The sequence below is a fragment of the Bos grunniens genome, chromosome 13 (genome assembly GCF_055505025.1).
Source record: "Bos grunniens cultivar Pamir isolate PY7600 chromosome 13, Bosgru_T2T1.0, whole genome shotgun sequence".
In the NCBI taxonomy this organism is placed as follows: domain Eukaryota; kingdom Metazoa; phylum Chordata; class Mammalia; order Artiodactyla; family Bovidae; genus Bos; species Bos grunniens.
The window spans coordinates 18,412,953-18,435,066 of NC_141177.1; the positions used below are offsets into that span (position 1 = coordinate 18,412,953).

Below are 22,114 nucleotides of genomic sequence, written 5' to 3' on the forward strand. Positions count from 1 at the left end.
AGGCTAGAATACTGGAGTGGGTAGCCATTTCCTTCTCCAGGGGAACTTCTTGACTCAGGGATCAAACCCACATCTCCTGTGTCCCCTGCACTGCAGGCAGATTCTTTACCGACTGAGCCATCTCTTTAATCCTAAGCAGCCATTAAGTGGCAGACCTAGGATCTTAGTCCAAGTCATTAGATGCTTAGCAAGATAGCTGTCATAAAACAAATGCTCAGTAATTAGCCTCCCACCCATTCTCTGGTCATATCAGTTCAGCTCGAGAACCTTCAAGGGGGTACTTCCCTGGTGGTCCAGTCGCTAAGACTCTGAACTCCCAATGCAGGGGGCTGAGGTTCAATCCCTGGTCAGGGAACTAGATCCCACATGCTGCAACTAAAGATCCAATATGCTGCTCAAAGACTTAAGATCCTGCATGCTGCAACTAAGACCAAGCTCAGCCAAATAAATACATTTTTAAAAAACCATTCAAGGGCTCCCTGTTGCTCAGACAGGGGTCAGCCAACAATGGCACATAGGCCAAGTCCAGCCTGAGGAAAGCCTTCCTCAGCAATCAGTGCAAAGAAATAGAGGAAAACAACAGAATGGGAAAGACTAGAGATTTCTTCAAGAAAATTAGAGATACCAACGGAACATTTCATGCAAAGATGGGCTCAATAAAGGACAGAAATGGTATGGACCTAACAGAAGCAGAAGATATTAAGAAGAGGTGGCAAGAATACACAGAAGAACTGTACAAAAAAGATCTTTATGACCAAGATAATCACGATGGTGTGATCACTCACCTAGAGCCAGACATCCTGGAATATGAAGTCAAGTGGGCCTTAGAAAGCATCACTATGAACAAAGCTAGTGGAGGTGATGGAATTCCAATTAAGCTACTCTAAATCCTGAAAGATGATGCTGTGAAAGTGCTGTACTCAATATGCCAGCAAATTTGGAAAACTCAGCAGTGGCCACAGGACTGGAAAAGGTCAGTTTTCATTCCAATCCCAAAGAAAGGCAATGCCAAAGAATGCTCAAACTACCACACAATTGCACTCATCTCACACGCTAGTAAAGTAATGCTCAAAATTCTCCAAGCCAGGTTTCAGCAATATGTGAACCGTGAACTTCCTGATGTTCAAGCTGGTTTTAGAAAAGGCAGAGGAACCAGAGATCAAATTGCCAACATCCGCTGGATCATGGAAAAAGCAAGAGAGTTCCAGAAAAACATCTATTTCTGCTTTACTGACTATGCAAAAGCCTTTGACTGTGTGGATCACAATAAACTGTGGAAAATTCTGAAAGAGACGGGAATACCAGACCACCTGACCTGCCTCTTGAGAAACCTATATGCAGGTCAGGAAGTAACAGTTAGAACTGGACATGGAACAACAGACTGTTTCCAAATAGGAAAAGGAGTACATCAAGGCTATATATTGTCACCCTGCTTATTTAACTTATATGCAGAGTACATCATGAGAAACGCTGGACTGGAAGAAACACAAGCTGGAATCAAGATTGCCCGGAGAAATATCAATAACCTCAGATATTCAGATGACACCACCCTTATGGCAGAAAGTGAAGAGGAACTAAAAAGCCTCTTGATGAAAGTGAAAGAGGAAAGTGAAAAAGTTGGCTTAAAGCTCAACATTCAGGAAACTAAGATCATGGCATGTGGTCCCATCACTTCATGGCAAATAGATGGGGAAACAGTGTCAGACTTTATTTTTTGGGGCTCCAAAATCACTGCAGATGGTAATTGCAGCCATGAAATTAAAAGACACTTACTCCTTGGAAGCAAAGTTATGACCAACCTAGATAGCATATTAAAAAGCAGAGACATTACTTTGCCAACAAAGGTCCATCTAGTCAAGGCTATGGTTTTTCCAGTGATCATGTATGGATGTGAGAGTTGGACTGTGAAGAAAGCTGAGTGCCGAAGAATTGATGCTTTTGAACTGTGGTGTTGGAGAAGACTCTTGAGAGTCCCTTGGACTGCAAGGAGATCCAACCAGTCCATTCTAAAGGAGATCAGCCCTGGGATTTCTTTGGAAGGAATGATGCTAAAGTTGAAACTCCGCTACCTTGGCCACCTCATGCGAAGAGTTGACTCATTGGAAAAGACTCTGATACTGGGAGGGATTGAGGGCAGGAGGAGAAGGGGATGACAGAAGATGAGATGGCTGGATGGCATCACCGACTCGATGGACATGAGTTTGAGTGAACTCCGGGAGTTGGTGATGGACAGGGAGGCCTGGCGTGCTGCAATTCATGGGGTCGCAAAGAGCCGGACACGACTAAGTGACTGAACTGGACTGAGCCTGCCACCTGCTTTTGTAAATAAGCTGTATTGGAACACAAAGGCTGCCTTCACTATACAGAGTTGAGTAGTTACAACAAGGACCGTAAGGCCTGAAAAACCTAAAATGTTTATTATTTGTCCTTTTATAGAGTTTGCCAACCTCTGGCCTACAGAATAAGAGAAAATGCAGACTGCCTCTTATCCTCCTTTGGATCTGCTACTGAGCAAGTACTTAATAAGTATATTTCAAATGAATGAACAAAATGTCTATGTCTTCATCTTGGAGCCACAGCCCTACATGCGAAAGTGAAAGTGAAGTCGCTCAGTTGTGTCCGACTCTTAGTGACCCCACAGACTGCAGCCCACCAGGCTCCTGTGTCCATGGGATTCTCTAGGCAAGAGTACTTCGAAGAGATGTCTAAATATAGTTTGAAGCCCCAACTTACCTAGTCCCCACACCATGCCACCCCGTCCTTGTAGGTCACAGGCAGCCCTTCCACACTGCCACAGATGTCCCAGACCCCTCAACCCCCTGGAATCATCCGAAAAGTTGAGATGTGAAGCGCACTGCTTCTCTCCTCTTTTTTAACCACATCCTCTTCTGAGAGATAAATTCCCTACTCCTTTAATTCATTTTTTAAAATTATGACTTATTTATTTGGCTCTGGTTTAGTGGGAATTCCTAATAATGTACTTTCACAGCCTTGAGAAATTTCACAGGGATAGCACCTAGAAAAACAGCATATATTAAGAAACCACATTGATGATTATTTTTCATGTCTTTCTTAGAATAATAGCCTTGTTACAAACCCCAAGGCCAGACCCAAAAGGGAGTATGACTGGGGTCATGAAAGCATGGACCCTGGAACACGGGGTCGGCGTTGGGTATGAACACTGCCTACGTGCTTCTGATTGTTCCTGAGACTATCCCAGAAGGGAATGGCCTGGGGTAAAAACAAGGAGATGTGGACTGTGTCAATGTAGTGTCTTGGGAAAGACAGTTCAAAGAAAGTTTTGTAGTCTGCAATTAGGAATAAAAGCTGGACTCAGAGTGGACTCTGCACCTCAGTCCAGTAGACGCTGCAGGTCCCCTGACCCATTGCACCAGAGTTCATGATCTGTCTTCATTCTCATTGCTCGCTCCCGGACCATTAGGGCAACAACTGGCACCCAGTGTGGGGCTGAAGCGAAAGACCCCTAGGAGCGAAAGTGAAAATACAGGGTAGCAGAACCCGGGACGGTTGAGAGGGCTCCCTTTGAAAATTCCCGCTGGTAAGTCCTCAGGCATTTAATCAGGGTTAAAATGGGAAATGTTGAGAGTGCAGAACACTATCACCCATATGTTTATTGAGACAGCTCTTAAAAGCGGGAGGAGCTTCTATTAGTGAAGGGTGATTATTAGAAATTGTTACAAGCAGCATCTAAATATTGCTGCTGGTTCCCATCAATAGGGACCTTAGATTTAAAAGTCTGGGAAAAGGTTGGAGCCGAGTTAAAAAAAGAACATACAAAAGGAACTCCGCTCCCTGTTTCTATTTGGAGCACATGAGCATTAATTCAGTCAGTACTGGAGCCTTTGCAGACTTCTGATTCTTGTGATGAAAGTGATGATGACTCTTTTGAAAAACCTCAAAATCAATATAGCGAGGCCAGTCGTCAAATTATGTTCAATCAAGGTTATATACGAAGATTGGGCCTGGGCAAAAATCAACAAGGAAGAATTTATCCTTTGACTGCTCAAGATTTCAAATCCCCCCATTTTCACTAGGGGCCACTGCTTGTATTAATCTTCCTCCACCCACACCTATACCTCTTAATTGGAAAACTGATCAACCTGTGTGGATAGAGCAGTGGCCTCTAAAACAAGGAAAACTGGAGGCTTTACATTAATCAATGAACAACTTAGTAAGGGACATATTATTGAGTCTTTTAGCCCTTGGGATTCTCCAGTGTTCATTATACAAAAGAAATCTGTTAAATGGAAAATGCTTACTGATTTGAGAGCTGCTAATGCTGTTATTGTTCCAATGGGTGCTTTACGACCTAGTCTACCTAATCCTAGTATGATTCCAAGAAATTGGCATTTGTTATTGACCTCAAAGTTGCTGTTTTACTATTCCTTTACACCCTGATGATCAACCTAGATTTGCCTTTTCAGTTCCTTGCATTAATTTAAAGGAGCCACATAAAAGATTTCAATGGACTGTATTACCTCAAGGTATGCTTAACAGTCCCACTACTTGCCAAAATTTTGTGGCCGAGGCTTTAAACCCAGCATGACAGCAATTCCCTCATGCATATATCATTCATTTTATGGATGATATACATGACTACAAAAAAGAGAGATGGCATTTTTGACACTGAATGGCCATGATAGTCTTTACACTCTGGAGAAAACTGGTTAAAATAAAATCTTTTTTGAAATTGCAAAACCGGTTCTTCTTGCACATGCAATTAGGAAAAAGTTGACTTGTTAAAATGCTTTTCTGGAGCTCCAATTCTGCCTGGGAAACAAAAACAGGCCTGGGAAAAAACCTGAAGTTAACCCTTATCATGTTCTTGGAATACACAGCCCACTCTATCTGGGTCTCCAGCCATAAATAAATTGGTAGAACTCAGACCAAGAGAAAAAAAAGAAGGGGCAAAAAGATATTTTAAATTTCAAGTGGAAAACTATGAAATCTCTATCTAAATTTATCTGTGTCTCAGTGTGTGTCTTTGTTTTTGGATAATATGAGGTTAATTTATAAATAAGCTCTATTTAAATTCAGGTTCACATGAACTGAAAAATATTCAGTATTAAATATCTAACATTACTGTTTGTTTGCTAATCTAATTAAGACATGTCTTAAGTCATCAACATTGCGTAATACTTTTACTGTGCCTAGGTTTAAGGTAAACTACATTTGTCAACAAAGAAAGTATATATACAAATATATATAAATGAGATGAAAACGTTTAGATAAACTCTATTAAAAATAATTATATTTTAGAAATATCTACCTAATAATCTCTGAGGATTGGGGTAAATTAAATTTCTAAATGATAAAAGTTTATTAAATAGCTAGGTCATTTCCAAACAAAATAAGATTTTAAAACATTAGTTACTAAACACTAACTTCCTCTTACAGAAAAACTAAAGAGATTTTGGACTATTAATAAATATGTTTGGTGCCATCCTGAGATGTTCTCTATTAAAAAAAAAAAGCAAATATTTTTTAAAAATTAAAACGGGTACTTATGTTCACCAATCTATAAAATGCTAATATACAAGAGTTCATTCATGGTTGCTAAAGAAAAGTAAGATGTGTGTTTTTAATAAAAAGGTATACGGAATGGAATTACATTCTATTAAGGAAAAAGGAAATACATCTGAACATACATATGGCTGTTTTCTGAATGGGCAAATAGAGTGATGAATACAGAAATGTAAAAAAGGGTTGTGGCAAGTGGAAGACAGTTTTGTGCATGATACAAGTTTCTTAAGACACTAAACTGCCTTTGAAATCTTTTACTGTTACTTTGACTAAGTGAATAACTATTGTTTCACAATGAATATAAGCTGGTACCAATCTGGAGTTTGATTTTCTCTTCCTGTTTAAAAAAAAAAAAAACAACAAAGTCTTCTTGGAATATGGCTTTTGATAACAGACTATATAAATTTCTTTGTCTTTAGGTGATTCATACTTGCTTTTAAAGTCTTTTGTTACTTTGATAAAGTGAAAGAGTGTTATTTCACAATGATATATGGAGACTATGACACACACAGACAAAGCTCATACTGCTTCTACAAAATTAACCCCTCATCAGTAAATTTAAAATGGATCAATAATGGCTATAAACCAAACAGTCAGGGCTATGGGAAGTCCAAGACAGCCGCTTGGCTTTTCAAGGCTCCCTGGAAAACCTCACTTCTATTTGATAAGATAAAAGCCTTTCCTGGCTATAGGGTTAATATCTCACAATGAAAAAATTGGTTAAAATACATTTTATGCAATCTCCAGCAATTAGGACACCCACTTTGCTGGACAGGTCATACAGACATTGACAAAAAACTTCACAAACTTCTTGGAGACTATCATTTTTACTGACATCCTCGGTCGTCAGGCAAGGACTACAAAACAAAGGGACTGGTTACATGAGATTGAACAGACTGCTAAATATGACTACAATTTTCATGACTTTTTTTCTGACATATTACTGGCTTCTAATCTTTGTTTTCAGATATAAAAAAGCTCTTCTCCTCAAGTCACTGATGGTTTAACACAATTTAGTGATTTACACCTGTGGATAAAATTAAAACATTTTTCTTTTCTCTCTGCCTCATCGTTCCAGAAATTAGAAACATTTGGGTTCTGAACAGCCTCATCAAGGTAAAAAAAAAAAAAGTCTCCAGACATATACAAAAATCTCAAGAGTATACTGGGGAGCTCTATAAGAAATATCCACCCAACTGATGTCAGGCCTATGACATCTAATGTTTCACTGAACCTTAAGTTCTAGTTTTGTTAATTAAAATCTATATTTACTAAGACTCACTTCTTAGATAATTCCTTAGAACTGGACATGGAACAACAGATTGGTTCCAAATAGGAAAAGGAGTACGTCAAGGTTGTATATTGTCACCCTGCTTATTTAACTTACATGCAGAGTACATCATGAGAAACTCTAGGCTGGAGGAAGCACAAGCTGGAATCAAGATTGCCAGGAGAAATATCAATAACCTCAGATATACAGATGACACCACCCCTATGGCAGAAAGTGAAGAAGAACTAAAGAGCCTCTTGATGAAAGTGATAGAGGAGAGTGAAAAAGTTGGCTTAAAGCTCAACATTCAGAAAACTAAGATGATGGCATCTGGTCCCATCACTTCATGGCAAATAGATGGGGAAACAGTGGAAACAGTGGCTGATTTTATTTTTCTGAGCTCCAAAACCACTGCAGATGGTGATTGCAGCCATGAAATTAAAAGACGCTTACTCCTTGGAAGGAAAGTTATGACCAACCTAGACAGCATATTAAAAAGCAGAGACATTACTTTGTCAACAAAGGTCCATCTAGTCAAGGCTATGGTTTTTCCAGTGGTTATGTATGGATGTGAGAGTTGGACTATAAAGAAAGCTGAGCACCGAAGAATTGACGCTTTCGAACTGTGGTGTTGGAGAAGACTCTTGAGAGTCCCTTGGACTGCAAGGAGATCCAACCAGTCCATTCTAAAGGAGATCAGTCCTGGGTGTTCATTGGAAGGACTGATGTTAAAGCTGAAACTCCAATACTTTGGCCATCTGATGCGAAGAGCTGACTCATTGGAAAAGACCCTGATGCTGGGAAAGATTGAGAGCAGGAGGAGAAGGGGATGACAGAGGATGAGATGGTTGGATGGCATCACTGACTCAAACCCATGTCCAGGGTTTGGGTTTGGGTGGACTCCAGCAGTTGGTGATAGACAGGGAGGCCTGGCATGCTGCAGCTCATGGGGCAGCAAAGATTTGGACACGATTGAGCGACTGAACTGAACTGAACTGATGTTACATTGCTAAGAGGCTTCGTTAAGTTAAATTTAAAAGGTCCTTCATTGACAAGACACTCTTTAAGTTTGTTTCTAAAACTTATCTCAGTAACCAGTCTTTAAATAAAGATCAGATGCTCTAGGACCCAGAACCAGGAAATTAACAACAAGCTATAGTCATTTAACAAACTAAGTCAGGTGACTTAAAGATGTCACTGGGCTATACCTAATAAAAGTTCTTGACTTAAGTTCTTATGATTTTACTATTACTGCTAACTATATTGCTTTCTTTATTGCCTGTTTCAAGAAACGTCCCTTACATTATCAAATGTGTGACTGATATAATGATGGTATACAGTTCCATTTAAAATCCACAGTTATAATGGATGTAACTCATGTATCTTCCTCTGGTAAACTCTTAAAGGAGATCAGTCCTGGGTGTTCATTGGAAGGACTGATGTTGAAGCTGAAATTCCAATACGTTGGCCACCTCATGCAAAAAGTTGACTCATTGGAAAAGACCCTAATGCTGGGAAGGATTGGGGGCAGGAGGAGAAGGGGACAACAGAGGATGAGATGGCTGGACGGCATTGCCAACTCGATGGACATGGATTTGGGCAGACTCTGGGAGTTGGTGATGGACAGGGAGACCTGGCGTGCTGCGATTCATGGGGTCGCAAAGAGTCGGACATGACTGAGCAACTGAACTGAGTGACTTATGTACATATGACGATACATTCTGTCAATTTATATGGGCCACTGCTCACTCCAGTGAGACTACAATGAGACTACAAAACATATACAAAGACACTTATATGCTTCTTTTGCTGTTATTAAACTACCAAAAACTATAAAAACTGGTAACAGCCCTGCTTATAACAGTAGAACATTCCAACAATTTTTAAAAATTTGATCTATAAAACATTCTACTGACATTCCGTGTAACCCATAAAGATAGGCCATAAGGGAGAGGGATAATCAATCACTTAAACATATAATACAAAAAGAAAAAGGGAGAAATGCCATAGGACAATAAACAATATTGAATAAAGCCTTATTTACTCTCAATTTTTTAATATTTCTACACAAACTATGGCAACTGTAGCTGAGCGACATTTTCAGGCTACATCCACAAATACAACTAAGACTGTGATTTGGTGGCAAGATCCACTAACAAATGTTTGGTCACCGGGAAAGTTAATTACATGGGAAAGAGGGTTTGCTTGCATCTCCCCAGGAGAAGGTCTAGCACCTGTATGGATTCCAGCTTGTAGAGTAAAACTGAGCAGAAACAACCAGTGACTCCAGACCCCCTCATCATGGTTATGTTTGCCCTGATAACCATCACAGTGAGTATACCCCTGGTTTCGGCAGAAGCAAAGAATTATACTTATCGGGCACATATACGTAACCCCACATTACTAAAACTCATTGACTGGGGGGATTATATGATCCCCGTTTATGTTAATGATTCTTCCTGGATACCAGGACCTGAAGATATATGTCTTCCTCTTGTTTAAAAAGAGAAAGTGACTCCCTTCAGTGTTACTTATGTGTATGAATCCTGGCCAATTTGTGTAGGACCAGATACAGGATGCCTTAAATTATCTATGCAAGCCTGGCTGTTCACTCATTCTTTAAATCATAACTATACTAAGGTTCAACTATATTTTCTCTCTGGTCTGCGTTTTGCTTATAACGACTCAGAACCCAATAATGACACCAAATCAGACAGACCTTTATGTGAACATTGCAAGCTGTTCTGAAAAACAAGATTGTATTCAAGATCTGAAAAACAAGATTGTATTCAGTGGGATAATTGCCGCGGGACTGAGGGAGTCATTTTGATTAATGGTTCCTATGGAATTGTATGGGACTGGTCCTCTGAAGGGTGTGCGGTCTCCAATTGCTCTCATCAAATCAGTCCTGCAATCCTCACAACAGGCTGTGTTGGCAGGTGCATAAAGTCTTTGACCATCCTAATATTACCACGCATTCAGATCATCCAATTATATGGCATGGTAGTGGCATGTCACCCCTCTTCCCACAACTGGATCAAGAAAGAGGGCAAACAGAGATTTGGAGATTGACTTTAAGTCTTAAAAAATTCCAAATTTGGGACGGATATTATTCTGATAAAACTAATTATTCATTGACATTTAATACCAGTACAAACTGGACATTTTACATTCAGGCTGTGTAAGAGATCCTTATGTGCTCTTGAAAGGAACAATTTCTACCAATGAAAGTGTACAAAAACTTTCTTGCCAGGATTTCAAATTATATACTTGCATAAATTCTTCACTTTATAATTTTAATCACTCATTTGTTGCATTAAGAAGAAGATTGCAAATATAGCTTCCAGTAAATCAAACCAGACCTTGGGAAGGCTCCCCTGAAACACATGCTCTTTGAAAGGTTATAAAGGAAGTACTGCAACATTCCAAAAGGTTTACTGGACTCCTTATAACAGCTATTGTGGGAATTGCTGCCATAGCCACAACCGCAGCAGTAGCCAGGGTGGCTCTGCATCAAACTGTACAAACGACTACCTTTGTACAATAGCAGCACCAAAATGCAAGCTCTGCTTGGGGAAGTCAGACCCACACAGATCAAGGAATTAATGACCAATTGATTGATTTAGAAAATTCAGTTCTCCTACTAGGGAACAAAGTGCAAAATTTAAAATTACAGATTCATCTTAAGTGTGATTGAAATATCTCTTCATTTTGTGTCACACTCATAAGTATAATCAAAGTGCATGTACTTGGGATCAATTATCTAAACATTTGAGAGGACACATTCGTAATAATCTATCCTTAAATATTTCCCAATTACAGGCTACTATTTCTAATATGCAGAATGTCCACTTAAAATTACTCCCAGAAACTGATTTATTTAAAGAAATCAAGGAAAGCTTACATAAACTTAACCCCATGATGTGGATTAAAACTTTAGGAGGAGTATTACTTGGTACTATAATATCAGGATGTATATTTTTAACTCTTTTGTGTCTAGTCCTCAGATGCATGAGAGAAACCATCTGAGAACTGATGAAGAAAAAAGTTGCTCAGACAGCGTATCTACTCCTGCAAAAACAAGAAGGGGAAGATGTAGTGGGAATTCCTAATAATGTACTTTCACAGCCTTGAGAAATTTCACAGGAATAGCACCTAGAAAAGCAGCATATATTAAGAAACCGTGTTGATGATTATTTTTCATGTTTTTCTTAGAATAACAGCCCTGTTACAAACCCCAAGGCCACACCCAGAAGGGAGTATGACGGGGATCATGAAAGCATGGACCCTGGACCACGAGGTCAGCGGTAGGTATGAACACTGCCTACGCACTTCTGATTGTTCCTGAGACTATCCCAGAAGGCAATGGCCTGGGGTAAAAACAAGGAGATGTGGACTATGTCAATGTAGTGTCTTGGGAAAGACAGATCAAAGAAAGTTTTGTAGTCTGCAATTAGGAATAAAAGCTGGACTCAGAGTGGACTCTGCACCTCAGTCCAATAGAGGCTGCAGGTCCCCCAACCCACTGCACGAGATTTCATGTTCTGTCTTCATTCTTGTCGCCCGATCCCGGACCATTAGGGCAACACTCTGGCAGGTCTCGGCTGTGGCACGTGGGATCTTTAGTTGCGGCATGCAAACTGTTAATTCTGGCACGTGGGATCTAGTTCCCTGGTCAGGGATGGAACCCAGGGCCCCTGCACTGGGAGTGCGGAGCCTTAGCCACTGGACCACCAGGGAAGTCCACTACTCCTCCTTCTTTGCCGTGTAACACAAAAACAGTTTTCTTTTAAATTCAACCCACAAAATTATAATGTTGAGTACGCTCTTCAAACTCCACTCACCTCTTGCTCACTGGTGAAAACCATCCATCTTGTCCAACCTGCTCATTTTGCCACTGGGGAACCTGGGCTGCAGGTGATGGACTCAAGGCGCTTACCGGGATCCCATGAGACAAACAGACACAGGCTCTCCAGAGTGCAGTGTCTGGGTGTTCCTCAGAGTCTGCTCCTTGCAGGGGTGGTGTAGGTGAGTGGGTGGGTACTGGGTGCAGGGGCTTCTGCCTTCTCCCAGGCTAGGCTCTTGTGCTGCCATGGCCTCTTCCAGGCCCCTCGGGGCTCTCAAAGCTAAACCATGGGGTTTCCCGAGGGAAAGAGATGACTAGGTCCTGGGTCTGTGGTACCAAGGCTGGAGGTGGACAGGAACCCTGAGTTCTAGGCCCAGCACTACCAACAAGTAAAGCCAGCCCAGACCAGTGGCTGGCAGCTTCCAGGACCTGCCAGAGGGACCAAGGAACCCTCCGTGAGTCCCACGAGCATCTCCGTGCCTCTGGCCTGTGTCCTCCCTCTCAGGCTGCTGACTCTTCATCCTTCACCCAGGATGCCAGCTCCTGTCACGCTGCCCATCTGTCTCGGGCTCCTTGTATCTGCCCCCACGGTCACACCTCACTCCAGGCTCCAGGAGCACCCTGTCAGTCAGACAGAGCTGCTCGACAAGCTATTGGCAGACTGGCAGCATGTGGGCCCAACACAGCCTACGTGTGTGTTTTGTTTGCCTAACACAGTATTTCAAGAATAATTTGAATTTACTGCTCACATTTGAAAACCAGTAGAAGGGGGGCGGGCGGCAGAGGATGAGATGGTTAGATAGCATCACCGACTCAATGGACATGAGTTTGAGCAAACTCCGGGAGACAGTGGAGGACAGAGGAGCCTGGTGTGCTGCAGTCTATGGCGTCTTATCCAATGACTGAACAACAACAGGAATCACCTAGAATTTTTTCTGGGTTTTCCTGAAAAAAATCGAAAGCTTGGCCGTATTGCACCCACATTATTTCTTGCCATGGCATCAATTGATTGGAGCTACCGAGCGGCTGCTCCACTGGCATGGGGAATGTGCACGCCCCACCGTTCCCCATGACCTCCCCAGGCCTGCTGCTATGCATCTATCTATCTCTTTAATCTTAGCTGCATCGTGTAGCCTACCATCTCAACTTCCCTGTTGGCTCCAGGGGTCTTGGTGAATAAAATCCTCTACCTTGCCATACTTGTGCCACTTTTTTTAATCCTCAACAGACATTAAGTAGCAGACCTAGGATCTTTTGCATTTCAGTCCCCTATAACGAAAAGGACATCTTTTTTGGGTGTTAGTTCTAAAAGGTCTTGTAGGTCTTCATAGAACCATTCAACTTCAGCTTCTTCAGCATTACTGGTTGGGGCATAGGCTTGGATCACCATGATATTGAGTGGTTTGCCTTGGAAACAAACAGAGATCATTCTGTCATTTTTGAGATTGCATCCAAGTACTGCATTTCAGACTCTTGTTGACCATGATGGCTACTCCATTTCTTCTAAGGGATTCCTGCCCACAGTAGTAGATGTAATGGTCATCTGAGTTAAATTCACCCATTCCAGTGCATCTTAGTTCGCTGATTCCTGGAATGTTCACTCTTGCCATCTCCTGTTTGACCACTTCCAATTTGCCTTGATTCATGGACCTAACATTCCAGGTTCCTATGCAATATTGCTCTTTACAGCATCGGACCTTGTTTCTATCACTGGTCATATCCACAATTGGGTATTGTTTTTGCTTTGGCTCCATCCCTTCATCCTTTCTGGAGTTATTTCTCCACTGATCTCCAGTAGCATATTGGGCACCTACTGACCTGGGGAGTTCCTCTTTCAGTATCCTATCATTTTGTCTTTTCATGCTGTTCATGGGGTTCTCAAGGCAAGAATACTGAAGTGGTTTGCCATTTCCTTCTCCAGTGGACCACATTCTGTCAGACCTCTCTGCCATGATTCGCCCGTCTTGGGTGGCCCCACATGGCATGGCTTAGTTTCATTGAGTTAGACAAGGCTGTGGTCCATATGATCAGATTGGCTAGTTTTCTGTGATTATGGTTTCAGTGTGTCTGCCCTCTGATGCCCTCTCGCAACACCTACCGTCTTACTTGGGTTTCTCTTACCTTGGACATGGGGTATCTCTTCATGGCTGCTCCAGCAAAGCGCAGCCGCTGCTCCTTACCTTGAATGAGGTCGCCCCTCCTGACCTTGAACGTGCAGTAGCTCCTTTTGGCCCTCCTGCGCCCGCACAGCCGCCACTCCTTGGGCGTTGGGTAGCTCCTCTCGGCCGCCGCCCCGGACCTCGGACGTGGGTGTTAGCCCAGTCAAATGCTTCAGCAAGATGGCCGCCATAGAACAAATGTTCTATGGATCTTAGCTCCCTGACCTGGGATCAAACCCAGGCCCCCTGCAGTGGAAGCACCACCAGGGAAGTCCCCTACACTCCTTCAGACAACCTGTCTGGCCTTGCAAGACCTTTGAGTTCACAACCCTGTCTTTCCTCTGTGCCTCCCATCTATGTCATAAGACCCTCTCACCCTGAGGCCACCCCAGTGATTAACCCCCACACCCGGACTCCTGACTGTCCCCTACTCAGCCCTACAAGTGCCAGGGGAGACAGTGCCCCCTAATACCTCTCCAGACCCCCAGGTCACCCCCAGGGCCCCTCACTATAAGCCCCACAATTCCCATGGCGGTTATTCATAAAACATGGTGGTTGACCCAACATCTTTTATTGATTCTACATGAGGACCCCTGCATTCTTATACTGAGGCAGGAGCTCCTGGATTTTGTACCGGGGTGCTATAATGGTTTGGACAATCCTCAATGGGGGCAGGTATTTCTGGGGTGCCATAAAAATGGGATGACGACGTTTAGTCTTCTTGTCTAAGCTATACAGATCCAGCATCACAATTCTGGGGTTGTAGGTCCCTTTCTTCTTGGGCTGGATTGGAGTGAATGGGGGACGCCAGCGAGGCTCTACCAGTAGCCGCACCAGGTCCTTCCGGAAGATATTCCAGTTGTTCTCCTTGAGGAACCTCTGGCACAGATCTTCATCGCTGAAGGTAAGGAACAGGTGTTGGGGTTCCCACACCAGCGCCTCCTGACCCCCTGCCCCTCCAGTCCTGCCTCCTGCCACTCCTTCAGTCCCTAAACACCCTGAGCTCTGTCCCACCTCTGCGCCCTTTCCCAGGAAAGGAACCATCTGCCTCCTTCACCATTCCACGCTTTCATCCCCTAGACCTGCACTACTCCATGCAGTGGCCATGACCCACATGTGGCTACTGAGTACCTGAAGTGGGATTAATCTGAATTAGAGATGTGCTCTGAGTATAAAATACATACCAGATTTCAAAGACTTAATACCAAAAAAAGGATGCAGAGTATCTCAGTCATTTTTACCTTGATTACATGCTAAAATGATAATATTTTAGATATACTACATTCAATAAAATGTATTATTAAAATTAATTTCACCCCTCTATTTTTATTTCTTATAATGTGGCTATTGAAAATTTTAAATTATACATGTGATCATTAGCCATCAGGGAAATATAAGCCAAAGCCACACAAGATACCACTTACTCCCACTGGGATGATGACAATTAAAGAGACAAATAATTATTAGTGTCAATGGAGAAGTGGAGATATTGCAATGAGGGTTCCAATACATTGCTGACAGGAATAGAAAATGATACAGCGACTTGGAAATACAGCCTAGCAGTTCTTCAAAAGGTTAAACAGTTAACTTATGACCCAGCAATTCCACTCCTTGGTATATACCCAAGAGAAATGAAAACATATGCCCACATAAAAACTTGCATAAGAATGCTCCTAGCAGCATTATTCAAAATAGCCAAAAAGTAGAAACCACCCAAATGTCCATCGACTGATGAAGGGATAAATAAAGTATAATATGTCCATGCACTGGAATATTATTTGACAATAAAAAGGAATGAAATATTGATATTAGGTTGGCCAAAATCTTGGGTTTCTCTGTAACATTGTATGGAAAAATTCCTGAATGAATTTTTGGCCAACCCAAAACTGGCTACAACACGAATGAACCTTGAAAACACTATGCTAAGAAGCCAGTCACATGTGCTGGGTTGGCCAAAAAGTTCATTCGGGGTGTCCTACCAAACTAATATATGGTTCTATTTATGGGAAATGTCCAGATCGGGCAAATCTTTAGAGATAGAAAGTCAACTGGTAGCTGCCCTGGCTGGTTTTGGTGCCCTGCATCTACTATGCCCCCCTCCCTTATAGCACATGAGGGTAGGAAAGAGGTGGGCAATGGTGGATGGGCGCAGGACTCACTGGCTTATTTCCTCCTGAGACCACAGCAAGGGAAGGCCCATTTGACTTTCACTCCTCAGCTGTACTCTCACCTAAGGAGGCAAGCTTGGTAAATCACTAACACATTAGAGCATTCTTTCGGAAAATTGCATTGACCAGGAGAAAATCAACTCTGATTCACAGAGATCAACTTAATCCAAAATCTAGAGGTCAGAATGGGCTACAAGTTAGTCCTGAGACCTTAGGTCTTAGCAGTGCCGGTGTCAGCTTCTACCAGCTCATGAGAGCAACTCCATGCTGAGTGACAACAGGCTGGTAGCTCAAAACTGGCCATGGGAGGAGTATGTGTACCATAGAAACTGGCCAACACTTCCAGTCACTTCCAGGTGACCTCCCATCTCCAAAACAGCTGCTTGTTGAACGTTGCCCAGCATACCACTGGAGAGTCTCTACCTAAAGAGCCCCATTAACTCCCGATCTCTTACATAATAAATAACACTGTCTAACCCTGCTCCGCACTCACCATGCAGCAAGCACTTTATACTTGTTAACTCACCACATCCTCATGACCACCGCATTTCACAAACATGGAAACTAAGGCTCAAGGAGGTTAAGGAACTCACCAAAACTTAAGAGAGGGCAAGCATGTGACCACAAATTCTTAGATCTTCTTGATGCTGTTGTTCCAGAGTAAAAGTTAAGACAGACAAGATTCTACGTCACCTCCTGATGCTGCTGGTCAGGTTGATTCTAGTCTAGGCTTTCACTAAAGGGGGCAGCTCTTCTAAAGCCCTCCACTTCATGCAGGGGCTCCAGTTCCACCCTCTGCCTCGCTGGAATTGCAACTGTCAGCTGTCCTTGCAGGATGCCAGGACATGGTGCCCTCTGTTACTACCCCCACGCCACATCTGCCTGGCCATCCAGCGCTAGATCACACTCGGTGCTTTGGTTTTAGGTTGTTCTTCACTTGGGCCCTTGGGAGAGTTCCCTTTTTTCCTGCGAACTCAGCTGTTCATATTCTACATGTGCTCCTTGTGTCTGCAGGGGGACAGGCTTCAGACAATCTAGCCCATAGCATCCACGGGACAGGTGTCTCACCCACGGACTGTGCCATCTTCAGCATGTCACGTCCCCCTTTCCTGGGCCTCACAGTCCTCAATTAAAACATGGGGGATTTGAGCTAGATAATGGATATATTTTCTGCCTGCTTTAGCAGTCTAGAAAACCATGAGTTCGACAATTAATGAATAAGCCAGAATTCTGTCTGTCAGCATTGCAGACGACTGTAGCAGAGCGCTGACTGTGCAGCACAGACGCTAAGGCCCAACATCTGCCACGCTCAAGCCTGTGTAAACCTTCTCTGAATCCCAATTCAACCGTTAACTGATGACGCTCTGTGAGAAGCTAACGCTCCTTAAACCCTTTCTTTCCTCCTTAAATCTTTTCTTTCCCCCTTAAACCCTTTTTTGAAGAGGTGGCTCTAAATAGCTATTTTCTACATTGATAGGCCACAGGAATCAGAGAATTGGAGCATCGCTGAACTGCAAGGAACCATCAGTGTTTCTCAACTTTTTTTTTTTCCCGCAAAACTGCCCCAAATTTTCTTATTCTTTTAAAACTTTTTATTTTGTATTGGGGTATAGCTGGTGTGCTGTGATTCATGGGGTTGTAGAGAGTCGGACACGACTGAGCGACTGAACTGAACGGAACTGATAGCTGATTAACCATGTGGTGGTGGTTCCAGATAAACAGCAAAGGAACTCAGCCATCCATATACATGTAAAAACTGCCCCCAATCTGGATCACAGCTACATTATCACCTGTTCTTTTATTAATACTTTTCTTAATTCCGCTTAATTTCTTTCACTTAAATATTTACTTTGGCTTGGTTTAAAAGCAACAAGATTGTCTAATCAAGGGTTTAGTGAACTAGTCCTGTTTTTCTAACTCATACTCAAATAAATATGTAGCTGTTTATAATCTGTGTACCACCTAAAATCATCTTGTAAGCCTTCTGGGAAGACGTTCCGTAATTTGGGGAAACTGTTCTACTCTAATTGTTTTGTTCTGCAGTGAAGTCTGATGCCTAAAGGAGGGGAAGTGACTTGTCCAAGGTCATACAGAGCCCATGTCAAATTCTCTCCTGTGCTTATTAGATACGGTTGAAGTAACTTTACAGATCTGCTTGCCTTCACCTCTTTCTCAACCACAGGAATCACCACACCTGCTTACAAAACCATGTCTGATCACATCACCACCACAAGAAAAGAAAAAGGCGGGGAGGATGCAAAATTATATCTGTATGGTTTCTCTATGAAAGTTTGTGTGACTGAATGATAAATGCATATTTGGCACATATCCATGTAGTAAAAAAAAAGTACTGAAAGGAAACACATATTGCTAGTTGGGATTGTTGGAGTAATGCAAACACTTTCGGTCTTCACCTTCTTAAATGTTCAGCCTTCTTCCGGTTTTCCACAGTGAGTGGGCCTCATCCATTCACTAACGTTTATCAAGCACCTATCTCGTGCCAAGTACTGTACAGGTGCTACAGGTGAGAGGTGGATAAAGCCCAAACCCTGTCTTCAGGAGGAAATTAACCAAGTGGTGGGGAAAGAACTGTGCAAAAACTACACAGTTCTAAGGACTTCCCTAGCAGTGCAGTGGTTACGAGTTCACCTTCCAATGCAGGGGATGCAGCTTCAGTCCCTGCTCAGGGAGAAAGAGCCCACATGTCTCGCATTGTAAAAAATTCAATAAGGAGTTTACAAATGGTCCACATTAAAGAAAAACAAACAAACTACAAAGCTCTAACCAGCTGTAATACAGCGTGGTGTGGCCACTGTGAGAGCTGTAGGACTATGAGTAAACAGAAAGGGGTCCCTAGCCCAGCTTTCTGGAGGAGATGAATCTTAAAGAATGAGAAGTTTATCCGAATAAAAGGCTGGAAGCAGGACTGAGGGATGGCGTTCCAGGCAGAAGGGTCTACATTGGCAAAGGCAATGGTCTAGGAGGCAATCTGCCCGGGCTGCCAGAGTGGGTTAGAGACAGCAGGAGTGCTACAGGGAGTTGAAGGGTCAGACTATGAAGGGCTGTTTACATGGCACTGAATCTGTACTGTATCCTATTGGCAGTGAGGTACCACTGAAAGGTTTTAAACAGGAGTTTAACATGGCCAGACTTGAGTTTTAATAAAAGCACAGCGCGGGCTTCCTGGTAAGCTCAGCTGGCAAAGCATCTGCCTGTAATGCAGGACACCTCAGTTTGATTCCCCTGGGTCGGGAATATCCCCTGGAGAAGGGATAGGCTACCCATGCCAGTGTTCTTGGGCTTCCCTGGTGGCTCAGATGGTAAGGAATCTATGCCTGCAATGCGTGCAACCTGGGTTCGATCCCTGGGTTGGGAAGATCCCCTGGAAGAGGGCATGGCAGCACACTCCAGTATTCTTGCCCGGAGAATACCCGTGGACAGAGGAGCCTGGAAAGCCACAGTTCATGGGGTCATAAAGAGTTGGACATGACTAAGAGACTAAGCATAGCACAGCACAAAAGCACAGTGTGCAGAAATGACCCAGCACAAGGAAGACGGAGGCAGGAGACCAGTGCTAAGATGGCTGCAAGAGTCCAGGTTTGCGGTTCCGAAGGGGTGCCGGGGGTGTCACCCAGGGAGGTGAATGAGATCCACCGGGCTGTGTGAATAAAACAGTAGGACTTCATCTATATTTATCTTTGGCTTTTTTTTGTTTTAATTTAAATTTTCAGCCACATCATGCAGCTTGCAAGATCTTAGTCTTATTCTTTTTAAAGATCTATGTTTGCATATTTATAATGTATAGGAGGTATACAACACACAGCGGATATAATAAATAAATAAATAAACATTACGTTACTCATATCACATAATATATCCTAGGGAGTATACACTCAAACACTCTTTAGTAATAACAGTGTAAGATCAAAACAGTTCTGTGACCAGTGATCAGGCAATAAATTAGTTTTTACGTAAAAAATAGTAGAGTTTTTATCACACTATAAAAGTATTCACTTTTACGGAAAATTTGGAAACTAGGGAAATATAAATAGAAATCTTTTTATTAAATCTTTTAGGATAAATATTTTTAAATTATAAAATAAATATATCATCATTACCAAACATTGAGAATAAAGGGGAAAATCCACTTGGGATGTTACTACCCTGACAATAACTTTAAAAAGTATATCATTTTTTCCCTTATTATAGAAGAAAGAAATAAAAAAAGGAAATATATATTCACTGCAAAAACAAACATCAGAGGAATATATAAGCATAACCAGAAAGTCCCTTTTAGTCCTGTCTTCCAGAAAGAATGACCATTACAAATTGGGCAATACCACGGAATTATCATTTTTGCTCATTTTCCTTCCAGATTTTTCTCATGTAGAAAGGCCCAAGTCATAGTATATATACAACTTTGTACCCTGTCCTTTTCATGTAGCATTGCATCACTCATTTTACTTTTGCTTCTTCAAAAAAAGTTACTATTAAGGGAATGCATCACTGTTTTCTAAACTGTCCCCTTGGTGTGACACATATGGATGGGGGGGGGGTTGTTTTTTTATTATAAATATGGCAGCTATAAACATCTTAGTATCTTTCCCTATAATTTAGTTATATAGAGATAAATTCACAGGTAGACTATTGCTTCAAAGGGTAGAAACAGTATTGGGCCCTTGAAACATTATTATCTAAAATTATTATCAAAAGGATTGAGCCAATTTAGAGGGCATCAGCAATTACCAGTTTCATTCGACCCTTGTCAGCACTAGATATTATCACTTTTTAAAATAAGAGGTATAAAACTGTTCATTCGATCTGACGGAATGTACACACTTTTCCAGCACTGACCTGGGGTACTTGATACTGAACTTTGACAATTTTTCTATTGTATTACTGTCAAGCAGTTCACAAAATTTTTCTTTCCTGATCCGTATCACCTCAGCTCCCAGGCTCACAAGGATCAAGGGCCGCGTGTCATGCTGGCTCTCCGGGAGGAGGATCTGGTGAAGGCCCTAGAGAAAAGAAGTTCAACCTCAGAGACCATCCACTCTACAAGCAAATTTTCCTGATTGGAAAAGCAAGGCCCCAAAAGGACTTGAATCCATCTGGGGTCATTCAGCAAGTGATAGGGAGAAGTCCAGGGCTCTCTTTGCCAATGACACCAAAGTCCTCAAAGAACCGTCCGAGCACTTTGTCCACAGTCCTACCTCCAGGCAGCAAGCTCTGCAAGAATCATGCTTGCGGGACTTCCCTGGTGTCCAGTGGTTAAGAATCTGCCTTGCAAAGAGGGGGATGCAGGTTCGATCCCTGGTCTTGGAACTAAGATCCCACAAGCCAAGGGACATCCCTTGTGAAGCAATGAAATGCCGCAATTAAGACCTGACGCAGCCAAATAAATAAATTTTTTTTAAAAAGGATTTGTGCTCACACAGTCGCTTGCCGGGTAGCAGCATTTTACCAGCTTTACCTGGTGATCAATCTCAACTCTTCTTTGTGCCAGGTCAGCTCATTTTCTTTTCCTTAGGACTATGACAAATAGCTTGTCCTCCTAGATCTTCCCTTTTTTACAGCCACCACGCCCTCCCGGGCTTCCCGGGAGGGCTTTGTTCATAGCACTTGTCCCCACGGAGCCTTAGGTCTTTCTGTCCGTCACAGGCTCTGGGGCCACTGGCGGCTACTATGCAGCTCCCATTGCTCCTTGGGCTCTCTGGTGTGGATTCCTACTCCATCATATCTGGAAGGGAGATGGAGGTCAGCAGGCCCATCTGCTTGCTTTACAGGGACTGTATTCCCCTTTTTAAGGAGACACTTTGAGATGGGGCAAAGCTGGGACTAGAGTCCTGGCTGCTGAAGTCCCAGTCCAGTGCTCACGCAGCCTCTCAGCTATTAAGACTCTGGCAAGGAGGGGAGAGAAGGTCAGTGGTCCAGAGCTTGCAATGCCCAGCTGTCTTGGGCTTAAGAAGGACATCAGCCATAAACCAAGAGGTCTGCTCTAGGCAAGCCAAGTGGGATTGGGAAAAATGCAGGCTTCAGAAGGAAGATCCCCGTGTTTACTCGTCATGTTGATAGGGACAGAGTAAAGGGACAAAGTAGGTGATTAAATAGTTAATCCCACTAAAGG

General features: G+C 42.7%; 1 protein-coding gene and 1 pseudogene across 11 annotated transcripts in view; both read right to left on the reverse strand.

The window, feature by feature from the left end:
* The window catches only part of LOC147360313 (uncharacterized), a 57,465-nt pseudogene extending 43,455 nt beyond the window's left edge, over window positions 1-14,010 (reverse strand). The window contains exons 1-2 of the transcript XR_015138808.1: window positions 13,866-14,010; window positions 11,143-11,261 (exon numbers count right to left, since the gene is read on the reverse strand). The product of XR_015138808.1 is annotated as an uncharacterized LOC147360313 (transcript). The remainder of the gene's footprint in view (window positions 1-11,142; window positions 11,262-13,865) is intronic.
* Window positions 14,011-14,374: 364 nt separating this feature from the next.
* Window positions 14,375-22,114, reverse strand: part of CNBD2 (cyclic nucleotide binding domain containing 2) — a 62,140-nt gene continuing 54,400 nt past the window's right edge. For 3 of the 10 annotated variants that reach the window (XR_015139090.1, XM_086332112.1, XM_086332115.1), the window contains 2 exons: window positions 20,842-21,005; window positions 14,375-14,717 (listed from right to left, as the gene is read on the reverse strand). Coding sequence is in view for 4 of the 10 variants with exons in the window: in XM_086332112.1 (XP_086188238.1) it covers window positions 14,399-14,717; window positions 20,842-21,005 (483 nt within the window). In the remaining 6 variants the exon portion in view is untranslated. Of the gene's footprint in view, window positions 14,718-15,978; window positions 16,050-19,122; window positions 19,646-20,030; window positions 21,006-22,114 lie in introns of those variants that run through there. The other 7 variants (XR_015139088.1, XR_015139089.1, XR_015139087.1 and 4 more) reach the window with 6 other exon arrangements.